Source organism: Megascapheus bottae, chromosome X, assembly GCF_031878675.1.
Source record: "Megascapheus bottae isolate mThoBot1 chromosome X, mThoBot2.hap1, whole genome shotgun sequence".
NCBI classification, from domain to species: domain Eukaryota; kingdom Metazoa; phylum Chordata; class Mammalia; order Rodentia; family Geomyidae; genus Megascapheus; species Megascapheus bottae.
In genome coordinates this window covers 91,244,940-91,264,454 of record NC_143547.1, presented here as the reverse complement: position 1 = coordinate 91,264,454, position 19,515 = coordinate 91,244,940, and the positions used below count along the sequence as shown (strand labels likewise).

At 39.3% G+C, this 19,515-nt stretch overlaps 1 protein-coding gene and 1 non-coding gene across 2 annotated transcripts in view; one reads left to right on the top strand and one right to left on the bottom strand.

Annotated features, from left to right (window-relative positions):
- The window catches only part of Gpc3 (glypican 3), a 406,231-nt gene that overhangs the window by 283,869 nt on the left and 102,847 nt on the right, over nucleotides 1-19,515 (top strand). Inside the window, exon 6 of the mRNA XM_090326767.1 lies at nucleotides 11,744-11,864. Coding sequence (XP_090182893.1) covers nucleotides 11,744-11,864 — 121 coding nt within the window. The remainder of the gene's footprint in view (nucleotides 1-11,743; nucleotides 11,865-19,515) is intronic.
- Nucleotides 15,812-15,935, bottom strand: LOC150041554 (small nucleolar RNA SNORA1). The gene has a single exon (XR_016533944.1). It is a non-coding gene; the product is annotated as a small nucleolar RNA SNORA1 (small nucleolar RNA).

Below are 19,515 nucleotides of genomic sequence, written 5' to 3'. Positions count from 1 at the left end.
AATACTGTTACCCTGTTATTCCCCTCCTTTGTTCCACTTACCAGTCCCCACCCCCTTCTCCCCAGGTTGTAGAGTTCATTTCCAACATAGTATCATGTGAATATCATTGTTGCATTAGCTTATCCTTTGTCCTGCTTTCTGTGATTCCCTTTCTCTTCCACAGATAAGATAAGCTTATATATAAGACAAATGGTATAGAATACTAAAACAGAAAGAAAAAAATAGAAATAATTGCATACAAGACATAAAAAGAATCTCTTGTTTCCAATTCTTGGAGGTCATATACACTTCATTATATGTGGGCCTATGCACTTAGCAATTGAGCTATTGAGATCCCCACTAAGAATATCATAGACATACTCTATGTATTACAAATGAGGGAAACTATGCAACTTACTTTTCTTTGGGCCTGGATTACGTCACTTAATATTTTTTTCCAAGTCTTTCCATTTCCTTATGAATGAGGCAATGTCATTCTTTCTGATGGCAGCATAGAATTCCGTTGTGTACCATATCATCTTGATCCATTCATCTACTCAGAGGCATCTGGGTTGGCTGCATATCTTAGCTATGGTAAATAATACTGCAATACATATGGTTGTGCTGGTAGCCTTAGCGTGGTCTTGTTTGTGTAAATGCCCAGGAGTGGGTCATAGGGGAGTGCTATATTTACTTTTTTGAAGAACCGCCAAACTGATTTCCAGAGTAGTTGAACAAGTTTACTGTCCCACCGATAGTGTAGTAGCATCATGTAGTTATTTTAAGTACACTATATTTTGGGGACTTAGGAGTCAGGACATATTTCCAACATTAGTAAATCTTTCATCAGTTTATATAGAAAGAGGAAAAGGCCTTTGGAATCTTTAATCTGGCAGCAAAGTGATTAAATAAAGACCTACATGCCAGCATGCATACATGGTCATACTTGGGCCAGTGGAATGCAAGTAAGATGAAAGGGATTCAGAAAAAAAGGGAAAAAAACTCTTTATATGGTAATAATATTCAATGACCAGAGGTAGATTCTGAAATCATTTGATTCAAAGCTTACTGAAGTACAAGACAGACTAAAATTATGCTAGAGCTGGTAAGTAGCTCTTTTTGGCAGCTCAGTGGTGATTGTCAGTGGGCTAGAAACTGAGGGACAGTCTTCAAGTCCTCTATTTATTTTTGCCAGTCCTAGATCTTGAACTCAGGGCCTGAGCACTGTCTTTGGCACCAAAGCACCACTCCTGACTTTTATCTATGTACGTGGTACCGAGGAATTAAACCCACGTTTCTGTGCATGCTAGGCAAGCATTCTACCACTAGGCCAAACTTGCGGCCCTCCACTTTCTTTTTCTCATGGTAATACAGCTGCTCATGATATGCTGGTAGGAAGTAGAATAGAATAAAGAAGACTAGTTGTCTCCAAGGTTCTTAGTTCCTCCCGGATGTTTTTGGATTTGATTTCCACTTTCATTTTCTTGGAAATAGAAACATGATTACTCCATTCTTTCTAATTTGGGGGACTATTACTGTTGCCTGCCTGAGTGTATGTCTTAAAATGAAAATGTTGCAGAATCAGGCTCTTTGCTGCTATGACAGTTTACCTATTTTCCCGTATCTCAGATAAGTAGAGATTGTTTGCAAAAAGTCTTTAGAAGGAGAAATGGATTACATAGAAAATGACTTAATTTGTTAGAACATGAAACACTGATTGTAGCTGGGATATTTTTAAATCCTGATAAGGTAAGACAGATACGTTTAGGGGGTTGTCCTTATGTAATAATCCATCTAAGGGCTTACATTGATATACTTTCCATAACAGATTTGTCATAAAAATAGTACTTAGTGACAACTATTAATCAGGATGTACTCTAGAGCAATATAATGACATTTATCCCTTCAGATTATCATGTCACAAACAGTTGCTTCAGAATGGAGAAAAATAGAACTTATCCATCTGATGGATGGCTTACTATTGTATGTCACATTCAGAATTGTCTGTACTTGGTCAAATATCATTCTTTTTTTTACTGCTGTTGTTGATAGTGGGGCTTGAACTCAGGGCCTGGGTGCTGCCCCTGACCTCTTTCACTCAAGGCTAGTTAGTGATCTGCCACTGTAAGCCACATTGCCACTTCTGGTTTACTGTGGTTCATTTGGAAATAAGAGGCTCAGGGAACTTTTTGCCTGAGGATCATGGTTCAAAGTCAGCCTGGGCAGGAAAGGACAGTAGTGAGTTCTTCATTTTATCACATAATTAAATCTTAAAAGAAAATAGTCCCCCTGTAGCTCCAATGGGATTTCTGAGCAAACAAAATAGAATTCCATGTCTGTTGCTCCACATAATATTTGACACAACTGTCCAGAATGAAAATTAGAATCCCTTCTCACCACAGCAATGTGCCAATGATGAGAGACACACAATCAGAGATGGGCAGAGGATTAAAGGGCAGAGAAGAGCCTGGGAATTCAAAGAAGCTGAGAAATCCAGAGGGGAGAGACAATTTTCTCTCTTTTCTGAGATCCTCTAGGCTAGCAGGATTTGGTTAGTGGTTTTTTTTTCCATCTTCTTTTTTTTACCTAGTTGTCTTTGTGTATCTCGCTGTGAGCTTTTACTGTTTATGTAGTACTTTAGATTTTTATCAAGTGCTTTACAATCACTTTTATTTGGCTTCATAAAAGTTTTCCTGGAGGGCTGGGAGTTTGGCCTAGTGGTAGAGTGCTTGCCTAGCATGCACGAAGACCCGGGTTCAACTCCTCGGTACCACATACATAGAAAAAAGCTGGAAGTGGTGCTGAGGCTCAAGTGGCAGAGTTCTAGCCTTGAGAAAATCCAAGGACAGTGCTCAGGCCCTGAGCTCAAGCTCAGGACTGGCAAGAAAAAAAAAAAGGTTTCCTGGAATCCCATTTACTTTATCATCGAGGAGAATCATTTCTTGTTTGCTTAGCACCTTCATACAATACACCAGTTGTTCTAGCGGCACAGCCTGTGTTGAAGAGGGTGTGGCTCACACTTTAATTCACCTCTGATTTCCTTCGTTATTCTTAGCTTTTTTTCCTCAAAAGTAGTGTTCTACCACTTGAACCACAGCTCCATGTCTGCCTTTTTTTTGGTAGATACTTGGAAATCAGAGTCTCATAAGTCAGGCAGCAGGTGGCCTACACCTGTAATCTTTGCTACTCAGGGGACTGAGATCTGATGATCATGATTCAAAGCCTACCCAGGCAAGAAAGTCTCATGAGACTTCCACCTCGGGCTAGTTCAGCAGACATTGATTGAGTACCTACTGTGTGCCAAAGAAGGCAGTAGACCAGAGGGAAATACAGATGAAGAAACCAAATTTCAATTCATACAAACCAGAAAGACAAGAAACAGCATTGGGTAAGAGAATGCTTTGCCTGATCACCTGGAGCCCACTCCAAATATGTAAATTGGGCATGGCTTTCGGCTAATCCCAGAGCCTCAGACCTGACAGGTAAGTTAGCTTTACTAAAACCTTTCTGTCTTTGTCACCCTTGGCTCAGGATCTCAGTAAACCTAATCTTGCAGGCGGCAGGTTTGAAGGTTTGTGAGTGACTCTGACTAAAGGAAAAAGAGCCAATAAAAGAAATGTTTAGCATTCCAAATATTTCATCAGTGCCCTCTTGCTATGAAAATATTCTCTACTGTGTTGAGGCTGTCTGGCAGCTCATTGAATGAACTTCCACAATGCATGCAAACAACACTGAGAAACCTATGCTTTGTGCTATTAGAGAACTTGAAATGCAACACAAGAGAAGATTCTACAAGGTATGCCTTTCCCTACCTTAGGCTTACATGTGTCCCAGATGAGGACATCTGAGTTGATTCATTGTACCAACTCATTCTCAAAGCAAAGGAAGTAGTATTATTCCTATTTAAAAATGAAGAAAGTCAAGATGACCAAGCTTTAATGACTGTCAGAAGTAGTTGGGTGCTGGTGGCTCATGCCTGTAATTCTAGCTACTCAGAAGGTAGAGAACTGAAGATCCTAATTCAAAGCCAGCCAAAGCAGGAAAGTCTGGGAGACTATAATGAACACAAGAAAACCAGAAGTGGAGCTGTAGCTCCAAGTGGTAGAGCACTAGCCTTGAACAAAAGAAGCTCTGGGACGCCAGGCGTGGTGGTGGTGGCTCATGCCTGTAATCCTAACTACTGTGCAGGCTGAGATCTGAGGATAAGGTTCAAAGCCAGCCAGGGGCACAAAAGAACTTGAGACTCTTATCTCCAGTTAACCTCTAGAAAACAGAAAGTGGGGATTGGCTCAATTGTAGGGTGGAAGCCTTGAGCTGAAGAGCTCAGGGACAAACACCCAGGCCCAGGGCTAGGGTGGTAGTCTTGAGTTGAAGAGCTCAGGAACAGTGCCCTGGCCCCATGACCCACACACACAAAAAAAAGCTTAGGGACAGTGCCTATGTCCTAGTTTAAACCCCAAGACCAACAACAATACCAAAAATGAAGTCATTCAAGTAACTGGTGGAATGTGCTTTGAATATTGATGTCTGACTCTAAGCTCAATGTTCTTTCTGCCACATACCTCAGCCTCTGAGAAATGTGAGCTAGGACTGTAACTCAAGTGGTACAGGCCCTGAACTCAATCCCCAGTATTGTAAAAAGATGTTATTTATTTGTGTTCTCAGTTGATGTCTTAAGAGAATTCTTGATCACTCTCCTCTCTTTTTTTTTTTGTCAGTCATGGGGTTTGAACTCGGGGCTTGGTGCTATCCCTGAGTTGCTGAGCTGTTTCTGCTCAAGACCAGTGCTTTAGTACTTTGAGCCCTAGTAGTAGTTCCAGTTTTCTGGTGGTTCATTGTAGATAAGAGTCTCATGAACTTTTCTGCCTGGGCTAGCTTTGAACCAAGATCCTCAGCTTCCTGAGGTGTGAGGTAGGATTACAAGCGTGAGCCACCAGTGCCAGTCTTGATCACTCTTTTGAACATGTTACTCCCATAATGCCCACCTATGATATTGAGATATGTAGCCTGAATTCATTGTAACTTTGTTCTTGATTGTTCTATATTCATAGGGAGTTACAGCTCACGTAATGATGCATTAACAGTGGTGCCATATTATTTTGAATGGCTATTGCTTGGCCTCCCTGGGTCCCAGTGAGCCTATCTCTGAGAAGAGAACATGGAACTAAATGACCTCAAAGAACCTTTCTAATTTTCATAGTTTTTATGAATCGAGTTTTAACTTTATAAAAAAAAATAACAACCAGATACCATGTGTCTCATAGTTGTGATCTGTAACTACTTTGGAGGCTGAGAATGGGAGATTTGTGATTTGAAGCTAACCTGACCGAACAATTTGTGAGACCCCTTTCTCAACCGCTGAGTTGGTGTTGTGGCATATGCATGCTATATGGGAAACTGAGATTGGAAAGATTGTGGTGCTAAGACAGCCAGGACAGAGAATTCCAGAAATTTTTGTCTCCATAGAAGTTGGCTAGTATGGTGTACTCCTGTGATCCTATTGCAACATGAAAGGAGATAGATTACTGCTCAGGTGTAGGCCTGGAAAGGAAGTGAGATTGTATCATAAAATAGCCCATGAAAAGTAAAATAGGACTGGAGGCATGGATCAGCATTTTCATACCAGCCTAGAAAACATGAGGCAGCTATAAATCATTTTCTCTTGATTTAATTTCAATGGAACAGGTCATAGACCTTTGGGATCACATTCCTTGCTCCGTTACTTCCTCTGGTATTATTGAGAATTGAATAGCATTTGTATATGTGTGCACATGCACGTGGATGCTTGCATGCACGTTCATGCATTTTCTCGGGCTTGAACTCGGGGCCCAGGCACTGTCCTTGGCTTTCTCAAGGCTACTGTCCTACCACTTGAGCCACAGCACCACTTCCAGCTTTTTCTTTGTATATGATACCAAGGAATTGAACCCAGGGCTTTGTGCACACTAGGCAAGCACTTTACCACTAGGCCACATTCCTGGCCCTATCCGAGTTTTTTGTTTGGTTGATTTTTTTGATTTTGTTTTTTGCTCAAAGCTAGCACTCCCCCACTTTGAGCCACAGCTTTACCTGGATCTTTCCGGTAATTCTTTGGAGATAACAGATTCTTGGACTTTTCTGCCCATGCTGGCTTTGCATTGGAATCCTCAATGGGTTGAATTGTACATTTTTATTTCTCTGTTTCTGGAAGAGTTAAATATAGTCCAAGTCCTCTCCTCATTTGCATGTTCCCCTCAAAGACAGCCATTGATGAGAGCTTTGTGCCAGACCCACTTGCCCTAAACCAGAATTATAGTATCCATTTTCACTAACTAGCCTCAAAATTGGGCTCTGCCTTATCTTACAATTTTTTTTTCAGGTTGTTCTGTAAACTTTGCTTTTCCAGAGTAAGGTCCAAGTGATGTTAACTTGTCACTTTCTCCTTCTTGGCTTCTGAGTTGAAGTGACTTCTTGATTACATTCCAAAACAATCTTTGGCCGGGAGTTTGGTCTAGTGGTTAAAGTGCTTGCCTAGCATGCATGAAGACCTGGGTTCAATTCCTTGGTACCACATACATAGGAAAAAGCTGGAAGTGGTGCTGAGGCTCAAGTGGTAGAGCTCTAGCCTTGAGAAAGTCCAAGGACATTGCTCAGGCCCTGAGATCAAGCCCAGGACTGGCAAAAAACAAAACAAAAAAAAAACAAAAATAAAAACAATCTTTTAGTTCTTCCTCATAGTGATGTTGGAGAGTAGGCTAAAAATGGATTCAAATGTACTTATTCTCTTATATCACTCATTTCTACTAAATGACATTTACATGGACTTGTATTCACCACCCCCTAACCTGTTTTATTTTCTAACTTTTATTTTCTTGCTACTAAAATCTATTGTAATTAAGTAAAGGAAATGCCATTGTTTGAAAAGAAAAGGATGTAAGATGTATTAGCATATGGTGCATCTGTCCATTTCTAGAACTTTCCAGGCTAAAATTTGCTCTGAATTGGCACTGTCATGCCAACAATTCTGAAAAATAATTGTCTTTAAATTTATGCTTAAATAAATAATAAGCAAATTTTTGCCATCCTTATTGAGCATATTTACAAATCTCAGGGGGGGTTTCCACATTTGCATTATTTTCTGTATATTTATATAAATTGAAGCTGCATTTCAGATAAATAAAAAAATGAACATTTTTGTGTAAGAGAGTGTTAAGATGGTTTTCCTACCCTCTGTTCTAGTTTGTTTGTAAAGCTATTTATGTTCTTTAAATTATCCCACAGTTCTTATTGTGGCCAGAATATTCTCCAAGGAAATACCAGCAGTTTATTGGTTAGATAAGGCTAGACCTGCAATGCTGCAGTTTTTCCAGAAGATGGCGATGTGAGAACGTATGATCTGTAATTTATTTTTAGCCATTGATAATCAGGCAGGAATGTCAACTTTTGTGAAATGAAATATTTTTAGTCTGGAGCTACTACTCCTTCTGAGACTCACTCTCAAACCTTTGTTACCATTCTAATACCTACACAAGGGGAAAGAAGCGAATTTCATAGCAACTCCTCTGTCCTGCATCAGTACTAATAGTGTTAAAAGCAGCAAGGTATATGTCAAGTTCCTTTAAAGGAGATTTCTTTTAAATGGTAAACTTATGACACTAACTAGCTAGAAAAACAAAATCCCTTAGTGAGTCTCAGCTTCTTTATGTACATAGTGAGTGGGTTAGAGCAGCTGAGTTGTTAAGGGCACCTCCATTTCCACCGTGCCACATTTGAATTCGTTGCTTTCTTTCCATAACACCCTTGTTGCTTCCGCCAGCACCGAAACAGGAAGAAAAGCTTGCCCATTTTACGCTTGTTTGACTCTATTCCTTTCCTACAAGTGGTCTCTTTGCTTCAACTGTCCCAAGACAAGCATGCCCAGATGTCTCGTTTTAATTAGGTTCCTTTTCTCTTTGTGGCTTTTGCACAGGTTCTCTCCCTCCCTCCCTCCTTCCCACCTCCCAGGCCCTAACCAATCTGTCTGAAAAGGTGGGGGGGGGACATGTCCTCCTTTTCATTGCACAAATAGGCCTTTCTTAGTATTATTGCAGTCGGTTTTGTGCTAAATAGATCTGAACTGGATGGGGAGAAAGTCAGAACATGTAATGATGAAAGTAAATTCTTCCACCATCACACACCATAACGTGTCCACTTAAGAGAACAGTAGATGGTGGATGGAGGCACTTCTGTTCCTTTCTTTTTTTCCTTTTCCATTGGCCCGGATTCATTGTGAGAAACTTGACAAAGCTTCAGAAGAGAGGCAGTATGCAGAGAAGAGGGCAATTAATTAAATCACAGATCAGTATTACTAAGCAGATAAGCCACCGTTCAAAATCTCCCATGGCTAATGAGTGTCCCCATTCCTGCCTCCTTTCTCCCCCTCCCCTTTATTCGTACCCCCCCTCAGGGGTGGGAGGCATAACTGGAAGAGAGGAATTTTGGCTTTGATAGCTCATCCTCATTCAAGGCCTGTCATGAACTGTGTCTCAGTGGCACAGAGGGAGCCTGTGGAAATGAAATGCTAAATGAATTAATTAACTTGAAACTATAGAAATACCCCTTAACCCATTCCTTCTGGACTTGGAGTTCAGAGTATGTATGTGATATGAAATTCCCTGAAGACACATCATCACAATGTTGCTTGGCTGTAGCCATACCAAGTGACAAGGCAGAGGGGCATTTGATATACAATCTTTTCCTGCATTTGTTGTCATTCTGTTGTTTAAGATTTCAAAAATCTTCACATTGCCTTTGGTGCATTGTTTAGGGTATGAGGGATGGTGGTGGTGGTAGATTATTTCACTAACTTCAAAACCTTATACCCTAAGAGCATAATGATACTATTGTATTGCTAAAAGAAGAAAGTTCACACCCAAGGACCTTTAAAGATTAAGTCCAACTACCTGGGCTTGAGTAGGCCACAAGCCTTGTAAACCAGTGTCTCTTTCAATTGAGCAACACAGTAAAGAAATGGCACCGATTCTGCTAGAATCATTTGTCACTAAGGAAAGAGTTTCAGCCTTGTGGTTAAGAACCCAGGCAGTTGGCTAAGAACAAACTGCAACACCTGTCCAGACTAGCTGTGTGTTCTTAGGGAAGTGGCTTCATTTCTCTATGTCTTAAGTTTCCTCATCTGTGTAAAAATGCAGAATACAGGGTTGCTAGGAGAATTTGTGTGATTGCGCAGGTTTTCTTTTTGGATCTGTTTCTGGAACAGAAAAGCCTCAGAAATGGATAGAAGTGCTACCATTAGATATTTTGGCTGAAGTAGCAGAGAACAGAGCTAACCAAACATTTGCCTTTACAGAAGTGTCAGACTGGCAAATGGAACAGATAGAAAAGGAACACTGGCTACAGTACCTTGAGATGCATGGGCAATGAAGTCAGGACAAATGTGATTGGTTCCAGGAAAGCTGCAGTTCCCCTCAGGAGAAAAGATATTGGAGACTATTCAGATACTTGGGGAATGGCAAAAGAACATAGTTTTAAAATAGAGTTAGTAAATTTTAGCAACTAAAACCATCCATTGCAGTGGTACTGTGGGTTACTGTTTTGTAAAGTAAATTAAATAAATGCATGTTTTCAGTCTTAGTCACAGGCCAGCTCTTCCCAACACTTCTGTAACCAGAAACCATACTTAATTTACTAGCATCCTTTGAGGATTTAAATAGCACATGGATAGAGTAGAACAGTGGATGCTATTTCCACTTTCAAAAAGTTTGGCAAGGTTTTTTAAGCCTAACGTTTTAATCGCTTTTTTTTCTTTTTCTTTTCTCTTTTATTAGTATTGTTTTATTTGAATCACCCTGGGATCCAGGGGCATTATTTTGTCTTGGTAATGTGTAGTTCTTATCCATGATTTGAAGATAAAGAAATGGAAGAAAAAATATAAAGGGTGCTTTTCTGAATGTCAGAAACCACTGGAGTAGGATCAGGAGCCATGGAGGTAACTTGATTTAACATAACAGTTTTGGACTAGGGAGTCTGGAACAAAATTGCTAAGTTAGCATGCCTTTATAGTATCCCAATGATGATTGATAATAAGCTTTAAGAAAGTGCTTATTTTGTATGAGTGGACATCAAAAATGGCTGACAAGCCTTGATATAAGTGACTGCAAGGAAATATGTTTAGGACACCTGCGTGAGGTGTATTTTAAAAGATTTGTAATGAGCTATAATCTCCTTATTTGTGTCTCAGGCATCCGTTTAGAGTTAGAAAAAAACAAACTGGAGTCTGGTATTACCTGGATTTGAATAAAATTTGAAAAACATTATTTAAACATTTTTTAAAGTGGTTGATGTATGACTATTCATAATTTTTTTAAACTCTGGGCCTGGGCACTTTTTAGTGTTCTACCAGTTGCTCCACAGTACTATTTCTGGCTTTTTGTATATACGTGACACCAAGGAATTGAACCCGAGTCTTTGTGCCTGCCAGACGAGCACTCTACCACTAGGCCGCACTCTCGACCCCTATTGGTGATCTTTGTATTTAAGACTTACATTCCTTCTCCCTTCGTCCTTGCCTTTCCCCTTGTTGGCTATCAAACCATAGAAAGCTGAAGACGCCGAAAACCTCACCTCCTCTCTCCCAGTGAAAGTTAAACTGAAACAAGGGCAAAGGTATCGCGATATTTTATGGGACTAGAACTGTAGAACTCATCATTTGCTTCCGCAAGCGGGCCAAATAGTACCATATAAGTTGTTCATTATCTAACACCACCAGGCAAGTGGTAACACAGATAATGTTGTTCTAGTGATGGAAAAGTGTTGCAGGTGAGATTTCCGCGGGATGCACTAAATAATCTGGAAACCTTGTGCAAACTGCGCACTCATTTTTTGCATGCCCTAGAATCTAACTGCGTGCTTCGGTAGGGGCGGAGCCATCTGAGGGCTATATAAGTCGATGCCCGAGGAGGCGCAGTCTCTTCTTTTGTCTGTGACTCTGGAAGTCACAGACGAAGGAAGAGCAGCATACACATTGACTATGGGACTTGTGTGTGAGCCAGACTTATTTCCGGAAGTGGTGCGGCGTCTTAAGGGTTAGAATGTTACCTTTGAGCACAAAGGGGCACAGAGACAGCTTCCAGACCCTGAGTTCAAGCCCCACAAACAACGAAAAATAGTCATAGAACTTTTCCCCTTCAAAAGAGTAAGAAAAAAAATACGTCAAAATTTGAGCCGTTTGATGTGGTTCCTTGGCACCTTGAATCTCTCTTAAGATGCTTTTGTTTGTTTGTTTGTTCCTTTTTTGTCAGATGTGGGACTTGAAATCTGTCCCTGAGCTCTTCACCTCAAAGCTAGCACTCTACTCCTTGAGCCACAGCACCACTTCCGGTTTTCTAGTGTTTACTTGGAGATAAGAGTCTCATGGTTTTTCCTACTCAGGCTGGCTACGAACCGCTATATTCAGACGTCAGCCTCCTGAGTAGCTAGGATGATAGGCGCCTCGCCTCCGCGTTATTCTTCTAGATAAACCACTAAACTGAGAGCACAATCAGAGCACAGAACTTGGTCATGAATATATCCTCAAAATGTAGCAGAAAAGGAGATTGGCTATTCATTGACTAGTGGCAAAACATTCACCACTTTAAATGAACTATACCCAGAATGGTTTACTTGTGTACCATGATGTCATCTCATGGTCTAAAAACAGTAATGAAAACTTGTGGTCATCTTGATTATCCTCTTTCCCTTTACTTGGAAACGTCTTTGATGTATGTTCTCTTTACCTTCACCTTCACAGATACAGCCAAAAAGCTGCAAGGAATGGGATGAAGAATCAATTCAACCTCCATGAGCTGAAAATGAAAGGCCCTGAACCAGTGGTTAGCCAAATCATTGACAAACTGAAGCACATTAACCAGGTATGTGTGGTATTCAACAAAAGTGGAAATGGCAATAAATAAATAAATAAATAAATAAATAAAGACAGGTGCACAGTTTTTCACTGCTCAAACTGTAAGCTTTGAGAAAAGCAACTATTACTCATTCTTGTCAGTGTTTCTCTACTAGAAAGGATTTGTGACCCTCATCTTTTGCTCTATTTTTAAATTATTATGGTAAATCACAGTGTGAAAGAGAATTTAGAAAAGACAAGGAAACAATTTCTCACAGTCCCAGTAATCTATTCTAGTTTTACTGAACATGTTCTTTCTTCTGTCCAGAAAAAACACTCATTTTTCATATTTGAAAGTCATGTTTTGCAGATCTTAATAAAATACTAGGTTAACCACTCTTTCTCACTTGCTGCACATCTTCAACTCAATCATTTGCTGTAGCTGCATAATATTCTGCAAACCATTCATTGTAATTAACTAGGCTAGTTTGGTGAACATTTATATCATTTCCAATTTGGTATCATCCTAAAGCTATCTCTTCATATATCATACTTTTTTTCTAATCTTAGGATTTGTTTTATTTTAATCCTGAAAATACTTTTTTTAATTCAGAAAACATTTTACGTGGTTCTCTAACTCACCTACATACTGAAAATACTTGCATTTGGTCAAAGGGAAAGAGAATTATCAGTGCTTGAGCCTAAATTGCTTTCTAGAGAGAATGTATCACTTTTCACTACCACCAGCAAAATAGGAGAAGTTCAATTTCACCACACCCTTGCCCACTTCTGACTCACTGCCATGTATAGACATCCACAGATTCCCTGACCTGAACGCATAGTTTTTCTTCTCCTAAGGAGTTTAGTAACAAGACACAAATAGAAGTTCGTAGTACCATCTGTTTGTGATTGCTTTGTGGCCACAATTTAAAAAAATGTAAAAATAAATAAAGAAAAAAAGAAGGCCACCAGAAAAGCCAGTGTAGATAGTGTTCCTACCCTGTGATTCCTGAATGGGAGTACCCTCACACCAGTGGCTTCTTTCTATTTGGAGCTTACCAAGAACTTAATGATAAGTATAACCCTTATATAAGGATAAAAGTTTCTGTATGAAGACATGTCCACGATTGTGTGTGTGTGTGTGTGTGTGTGTGTGTGTGTGTGTGTGTGTGTGTATAGTGGTTCTGCAGCTTGAACTCCAAGCCTAGCCACTGTCAGTGAGCTTCTTTTGCTCAAAGGTAGTGCTCTACCACTTGTGCCACAGCAGTCACAAGAGAAAAATCAAGGGTTTAGGATATAGCCTGGTGGTAGAGTGCTTGTCTAACATGCATGAAGCCCTGTGTTCGATTCCTCAGTACCACATTCACATAAAAAAACAGAAGTGGTGCTATGGCTTAAGTGGTAGAGCACTAGCCTTGAGAAAGCCCAAGGACAATGTTTAGGCCCTGAGCTCAAGCCCCAGGACTGCGAAAGAAGGAAGGAAGGGAGGAATGGAGGAAGGGAGGGAGGGAGGGAGGGAGAGGGAGACGATTAAAAGCTATGGGTGAATCCAAGTCAAGGTAAAGGGAAAACTAGATCAGACATGGCTTTCTATGATTCAAAAGTCACTAAAAATCATTCCAGAAAGCCTCTTTAGTAAAGAATTCATGTGTAGTAGAAAAAATATGGATACTACCAGATAATCTAACCTTATTAAATCACTTAAATTCTTTGAGCTTTAGTTCTGAGAGAACTACTATTGAGAATAATACTGAAAAATATTATTCAAAATAGTATTACAGAGCTCTCAAAAACTTTCTCCTTCCCCTTTGTTTCACCCTCCCTCCCTCCCTCCCTCCCTCTCTCCCTCCCTCCCTCCCTCTCTCCCTCTCTCCCTCTCTCCCTCCCTCCCTCCCTCCCTCCATCTCTCTCTCTTTAAGTGTGATTGTGTGTGTAAGACACATACACACAGGCCCTTAGTAAGTAGTAGTTATGAGGATTTTCCTAAGGCCTTCCTTAATACACAGGACTTGCTTTTGAGATCTATCATTTTATGCCAGCTAAGTTTGCTTTACCCCATTGTGTGGCTTAGAGACCCCACTGAGGCCTTTCTTTTTCCTTTCCTGTTATTGTTTTCTTCTTTTCCTTTCTGCTAACTTTCAGCCACAAAAGCTAAAACCTGTTAATAGAGTGGGATTTATATATATATATATATATATATATGCATATCACAGTCCAAATTGAGAAAGTTGCCATTGCAATTATTACTTTTTCTGATGATAAATTAGTATGTGAACATTTTTAGTTTCCATAGAAATACCATTGAGCAACCAATTAATTTTCAATGATAGACAAGTTTTACCTGTTAAAGCAGAGCTGTTAAAATTGGTTGGGGTCCAAACACCCACATTGACTTTTAAATTTTTCTCATTTGTGTTGCTTTACGTGGCAAAAACAGTTTTCAGACCTTAAATAAAATTCAGTTTGGACTCTGATTCAATGTGACAGTAAAACACTTTAGAGATGTCATAAAGAAGTGATGATGATGATGATGATGATGATGATGATGATGATGGTCGTAGTGCTAGTGATTATGGTAATGTGCTATATTTGTATACCATTTAGCCATTTCAAAGTGATTGCATTTTTTTTGCCAGTTCTGGGGCTTCAACTCAGGGCCTAGGCATTGTCCTTGGACACTTTTTTCTCGACGCTAGTGCTCTGCCACTTGAGACACAGTACCCCTTCCGGCTTTTTCTGAGTATGTGTTACCAAGGAATAGGACCCAGAGCTTTGTCCATGCTAGATGAGCACTCTAGCACTGGGCTACACTTCCAGCCCAGTTATTGCATGTTTTAAAGAGTAATTACTTAGGAAAAAAGATTCAACCTGGAATGGTATGTAAGATACAGTACTGATATTGAACCTTTCTTTTCAAGAACCCCTTGTTACCCTTGGCCATTATATCTTCCTCAATGTTCCCTGAGACAAAAATGAAAGTAATGTGTGTTGGCTTTTTCTAAGGTAAGGAAGCTGAGGGAGAAAGCCATTAAAGGCTTTGTGAGCCTGCTGCTAAAACATCCGGTGAGTTTAGTTGACAATTCAATCGTCATTCAGATATTGTTTTCTGGGCCCCACCAAACATCTGGCTTCACTGATTGCCTAACTAAATTGGCCAAAAGTTTTGATGATGGGAAGGTAAAAATAAATTAACTTGCCTCAGTTTACATGTAAGTGGGTGGTGCATGTATGGGTATAATGTTATTTTTCTGACCCCTAACTCCTCCAGCTTGTTTTAACCTATAGATCTACAAATATGGACAGACATCTATGCATAGATGTCCATGTGTGCTCATCTCATTGAACTGTAGTGAAACTATTTAAGTACATAACTCAAAATAACTATTTCCTTCTTTGGAACTTCTGAGGTGCCTCCTTTCAGATTGGGGTTTCTGTTGATAGCACTGGAAATAACATATCCACTAAGGGAATAAAGCAACATTATTTCCATGCTGACAATCTCATAGTGTAACCTTGAAGGAAATAGGTTCAGGGTTAGTGCTGGGCTCTTTCCTGTGGGGACTTAGAGGTGTGGGATGCTCTCCTCCTCCTTCTCAGCCAGAGACCATGTGGAACATTCTCACAATTGGAAATGAGAACTTTAAAACAATTCCTTTACAGTTTCTAGTTTGTGTGATTTATTGTATGGTGTTAGGAAAGGAATTGAACTCTTGTAAGTTCTCAATGTCTGTCCTGGAATTTGCATTAAAAAAAACACTTCTGTTTTTGTTAGTATCATTCTATTCTAGGCTTCTTCCTCAAGAGAAGACTATACATAGCAAGAATGATTATAATACATTCTCACCCATATGACGCTATGGGCCATTGATTCTATTAACCTGTTTTTTTCTGAATTAAAAACTTTCAATTTGATTCATTACTGTTATTACTGATTAAACACATATCTCTCATTGTGTCCTTTAATCCAGACTTTTAAAATGTTACATGTCTCATTCTCATACATTCACTATGATGGAAGCATGACCTGTGTCTCAATTTAGCCACATTGCCCAATTTTGGATCTTGATCAACAGTTCCTGTTCTTATTTGGAATGAGATTCTTACCCAGTTTTGTGAATGACATTTTCTGTTTTTAGTGTTCATTTAGCGGTCCCTAAACAACTGAAGACAGCTATTGTTCCTATGGGAAATCGAGCCATTTTTCTTCCCCCACCCTCCCATTCTAGTTCAGGTTCAAATAAAATTCTAGAAATTGCTTTTGTCCCTTGTAACCAATTGAAGGCAAAACAGTCAATACCTGCCCATTTGGTGTCTGTCAGAGCATTTCATTAAAAGTAGGATAAAGTCTCATCTGTTTGGGATGGTTGAAATGTTCTGCTGAATGATGGGGGAGTAGACAAGATGGCCTCTTAGGATTCCTTCCAGTTATGTGATCCTGTGATTTGTGACTCAAGGTCAGGATTTCACCTAGCACCCCCTTGTGAAGAAGTTTTGTGACTTTACTGTCTCTTCTGCTACTCTTTAAAAACAAAAACAAAAAAATGTAGAGTAGTGAGTGAAATGTCTGCACATCTCTCCCCTTCTGTAAGCACTGGTAAAATAATTTTCAGAAGCTGATTAGACTGGGGTAAAATGATGAAATGAAGGCCAGAAGGGGTATTAATGTATGAGAGGTAATGCACCTAATACCTGATGAATATAACTGTAACCCCTCTATACATTATCTGTATAATAAAAAATATGTAAAATCTAAAAGAAAAAAAATAGGGCAGGAGTTTGGCCTAGTGGTAGAGTGCTTGCCTAGCATACATGAAGACCTGGATTCAATTTCTTGGTACCACATACATAGAAGAAGCTGAAAGTGGTCCTGTGGCTCAAGTAGTAGAGCTTTAGCCTTGAGAAAACCCAAGGACAGTGCTCAGGCCCTGAGTTCAAGGCCCAGGATTGGCAAAAAAAAGAAATGAATTTTTAATAACAAGTTAAAGTTTTGATAAGTTATTTAGTGAAGTTGGAAAGTAATAGAGCAGTACACAGGACAGTTCTCAGCATGGTAATAAAAAAATCTTGGGGGGCCGGGAGTTTGGCCTAGTGGTTAAAGTGCTTGCCTAGCATGCATGAAGACCCGGGTTCGATTCCTCGGTACCACATACACAGAAAAAAATCTTGAGGGGCCGGGAGTTTGGCGTAGTAGTAGAGTGCTTGCCTAGCATGCATGAAGACCTGAGTTCGATTCCTCGGTACCACATACATAGAAAAAAGCCAGAAGTGGTGCTGAGGCTCAAGTGGTAGAGCTCTAGCATTGAGAAAGTCCAAGGATAGTGTTCAGGCCCTGAGCTCAAGCCCAGGACTGGCAAAAAAAAATCTTGGAAGTAAATCTCAGACATGATAGTGACCCTCCCACAATTAACCTGTTTTCACTCATAGTGAATGAATGAACCAGTAAGAATCAGAAAACACTGACCTAGTCCAATAGTTGCTAGAAAATAATAACTTACAAATATTAATCTAAAATGTATTTTTTGTAAGTCAAATTTAAATTAAAAGTTGGATACTCATGCCTGGAATCCTTGCTACTCAGGAGAGAGTTCTAAGGAATATAGTTCAAACGCAATCGGGGCCTAAAAAGTTCATGAAACTCTTAGTTCCAATTAAGTACCAAAAAGCTGAAAGTAGAGGTGTGGCTCAACTGGTAGAACACCCCTTGAGCAAAAAAGCTAAGGGACAGAGTCCAACCTCTGATTTCAAGCCCTGGTAGTGGTATACATCTATTCCAAAAAATATTAAAAACCTTCCATGAATGAAATTGTGTTCCAGTGTTTATCATACTTTGTCACATACAATTAGCATGGCAAAACTCTAGCAATATCCATTTCCTTTGTGTGTGTGTGTGTGTGTGTGTGTGTGTGTGTGTGTGTGTGTGTGTGTGTATGAAACAGAGTTGCTATCATGGAATGTTAACAAGAACCAATGAATTATTTTCTGAGTCACTAAAGTACCATGGGAATCCACACACCTAGATTTTATAGAGATAAACCATTGCATGAAGTAAAAGAGAATTAGTATATACATTGCAAAACACATTTATTATTAAAAAATCTACTGTCATTTTGCTTAACAGCCTGAAAAATAATAGAAATGTCTGGTGGCTTTGAGGAACATGTGTTTTAATATCTTAATTACTATTTATGGTTTAATAACATTGTACCAAGAATTCCCAAGTATTTTTTATTAAATTTCTTGAAAATGATTATTTGCTATATTTAAAATATGCAAAACTAAAGGTAACTTAACTTGGGTCATGTATTTTACTTCTTGCATGTTAAATTAAATTACTCCAAATTAGAATATGAGTCTGGATTTTAACCCTGTATGTTATTGTTTGTGGTCATCTTGATTGAACAATAGAGGGAAATATATTAACTTTTTATTATTGTATTATACTCTTTCATAATCTTTTTTCATTAAAGATTGGAAATGTTAACTATGGACAAACAAATACTATGAAAAGGGAATTCTAGCAAAACTATGTAGGTTACCAGATTTACATATAAATACATTTCTAAATTATGTGTTCTTTCCATTGTGCTACATTGCACGGTATTTTTTTAACCAGTCCTAGGACTTGAACTCAGAGCCTAGGTACTCTGCCACTTGAGCCCAGCACCACTTCCAGCTTTTTCTATGTATTTGGTACCAAGGAATTGAACCTAGGGCTTCATGCATGCTAGACAAGCACTCTATCTGTAGGCCAAACTCTTGATCAGCATAGTATTTTAATAGTTTCAAATGGTTCGTCTTTGTCCCCATAAGCCTTTATTATAGATAGCATATTGATGTATGACAGGCATCCACATACATGTGTTCAAATATTTGTTAAGAAATTCAGACATAACGTTTCAGTCTGAAGTATTCCTAAGTATGTATCTGGTATTTGAATTATAAGCTCCTTAAGTGTGATGTCATGTTTACATATTTTTTGTTTCTTATATTTTCTTTTTCTTTTTTTTTTTTTGGCACTCATGGGATTTGAAGTCTGGGCCTGGGCACTAACTCTAAGCTCTTTTGCTCAAGGCTAGCACTCTACCACTTTGAGCCACAGGTTCACTTCACTTTCCAGCCCAGGCTAGCTTTGAACTGCAATCTCAGATCTCAGCCTCCCGCGTAGCTAGGATTATACGTGTGAGCCCCAGGCACCTGGCTATTTTTTTGTTTCTTTTAGCAGCTAATAGTAGCATTGATGTGTCAATGTAAAGGACTCAGTCTTTGCTGCCCTTTATTTATTTCTGAATTCAGATACAATTAAAGGCACTTTTCTCCTCAGTATTGGCCCAGTTCTGTAGTTAAATAAGTTCACAGTCATAGGGTGGAATCTAATTTTATAGATCTGATAAAGCCAAGAGAGAAAGTCATACTACTTAAATGATGATTACTGGGACTGGGCAATAAATTGCTCAATGCTATTGCTCTGCTTCCTCAAACTATTGCTTGCAATCCACAAGTACATTTTCATATGTAGTTCATGCTCAGGATAATTATAAGAAGCCATACATTAATAGTTCATCTTCAGAACGAAATGCTACATGCCAGGAGGCATGAAGTTACTAATTACTTATCTCTTACTAGAGATAGGAGCTAGGTTTGGTAGTAACTACTGGACCTCACTACCCATCATCTCTTTA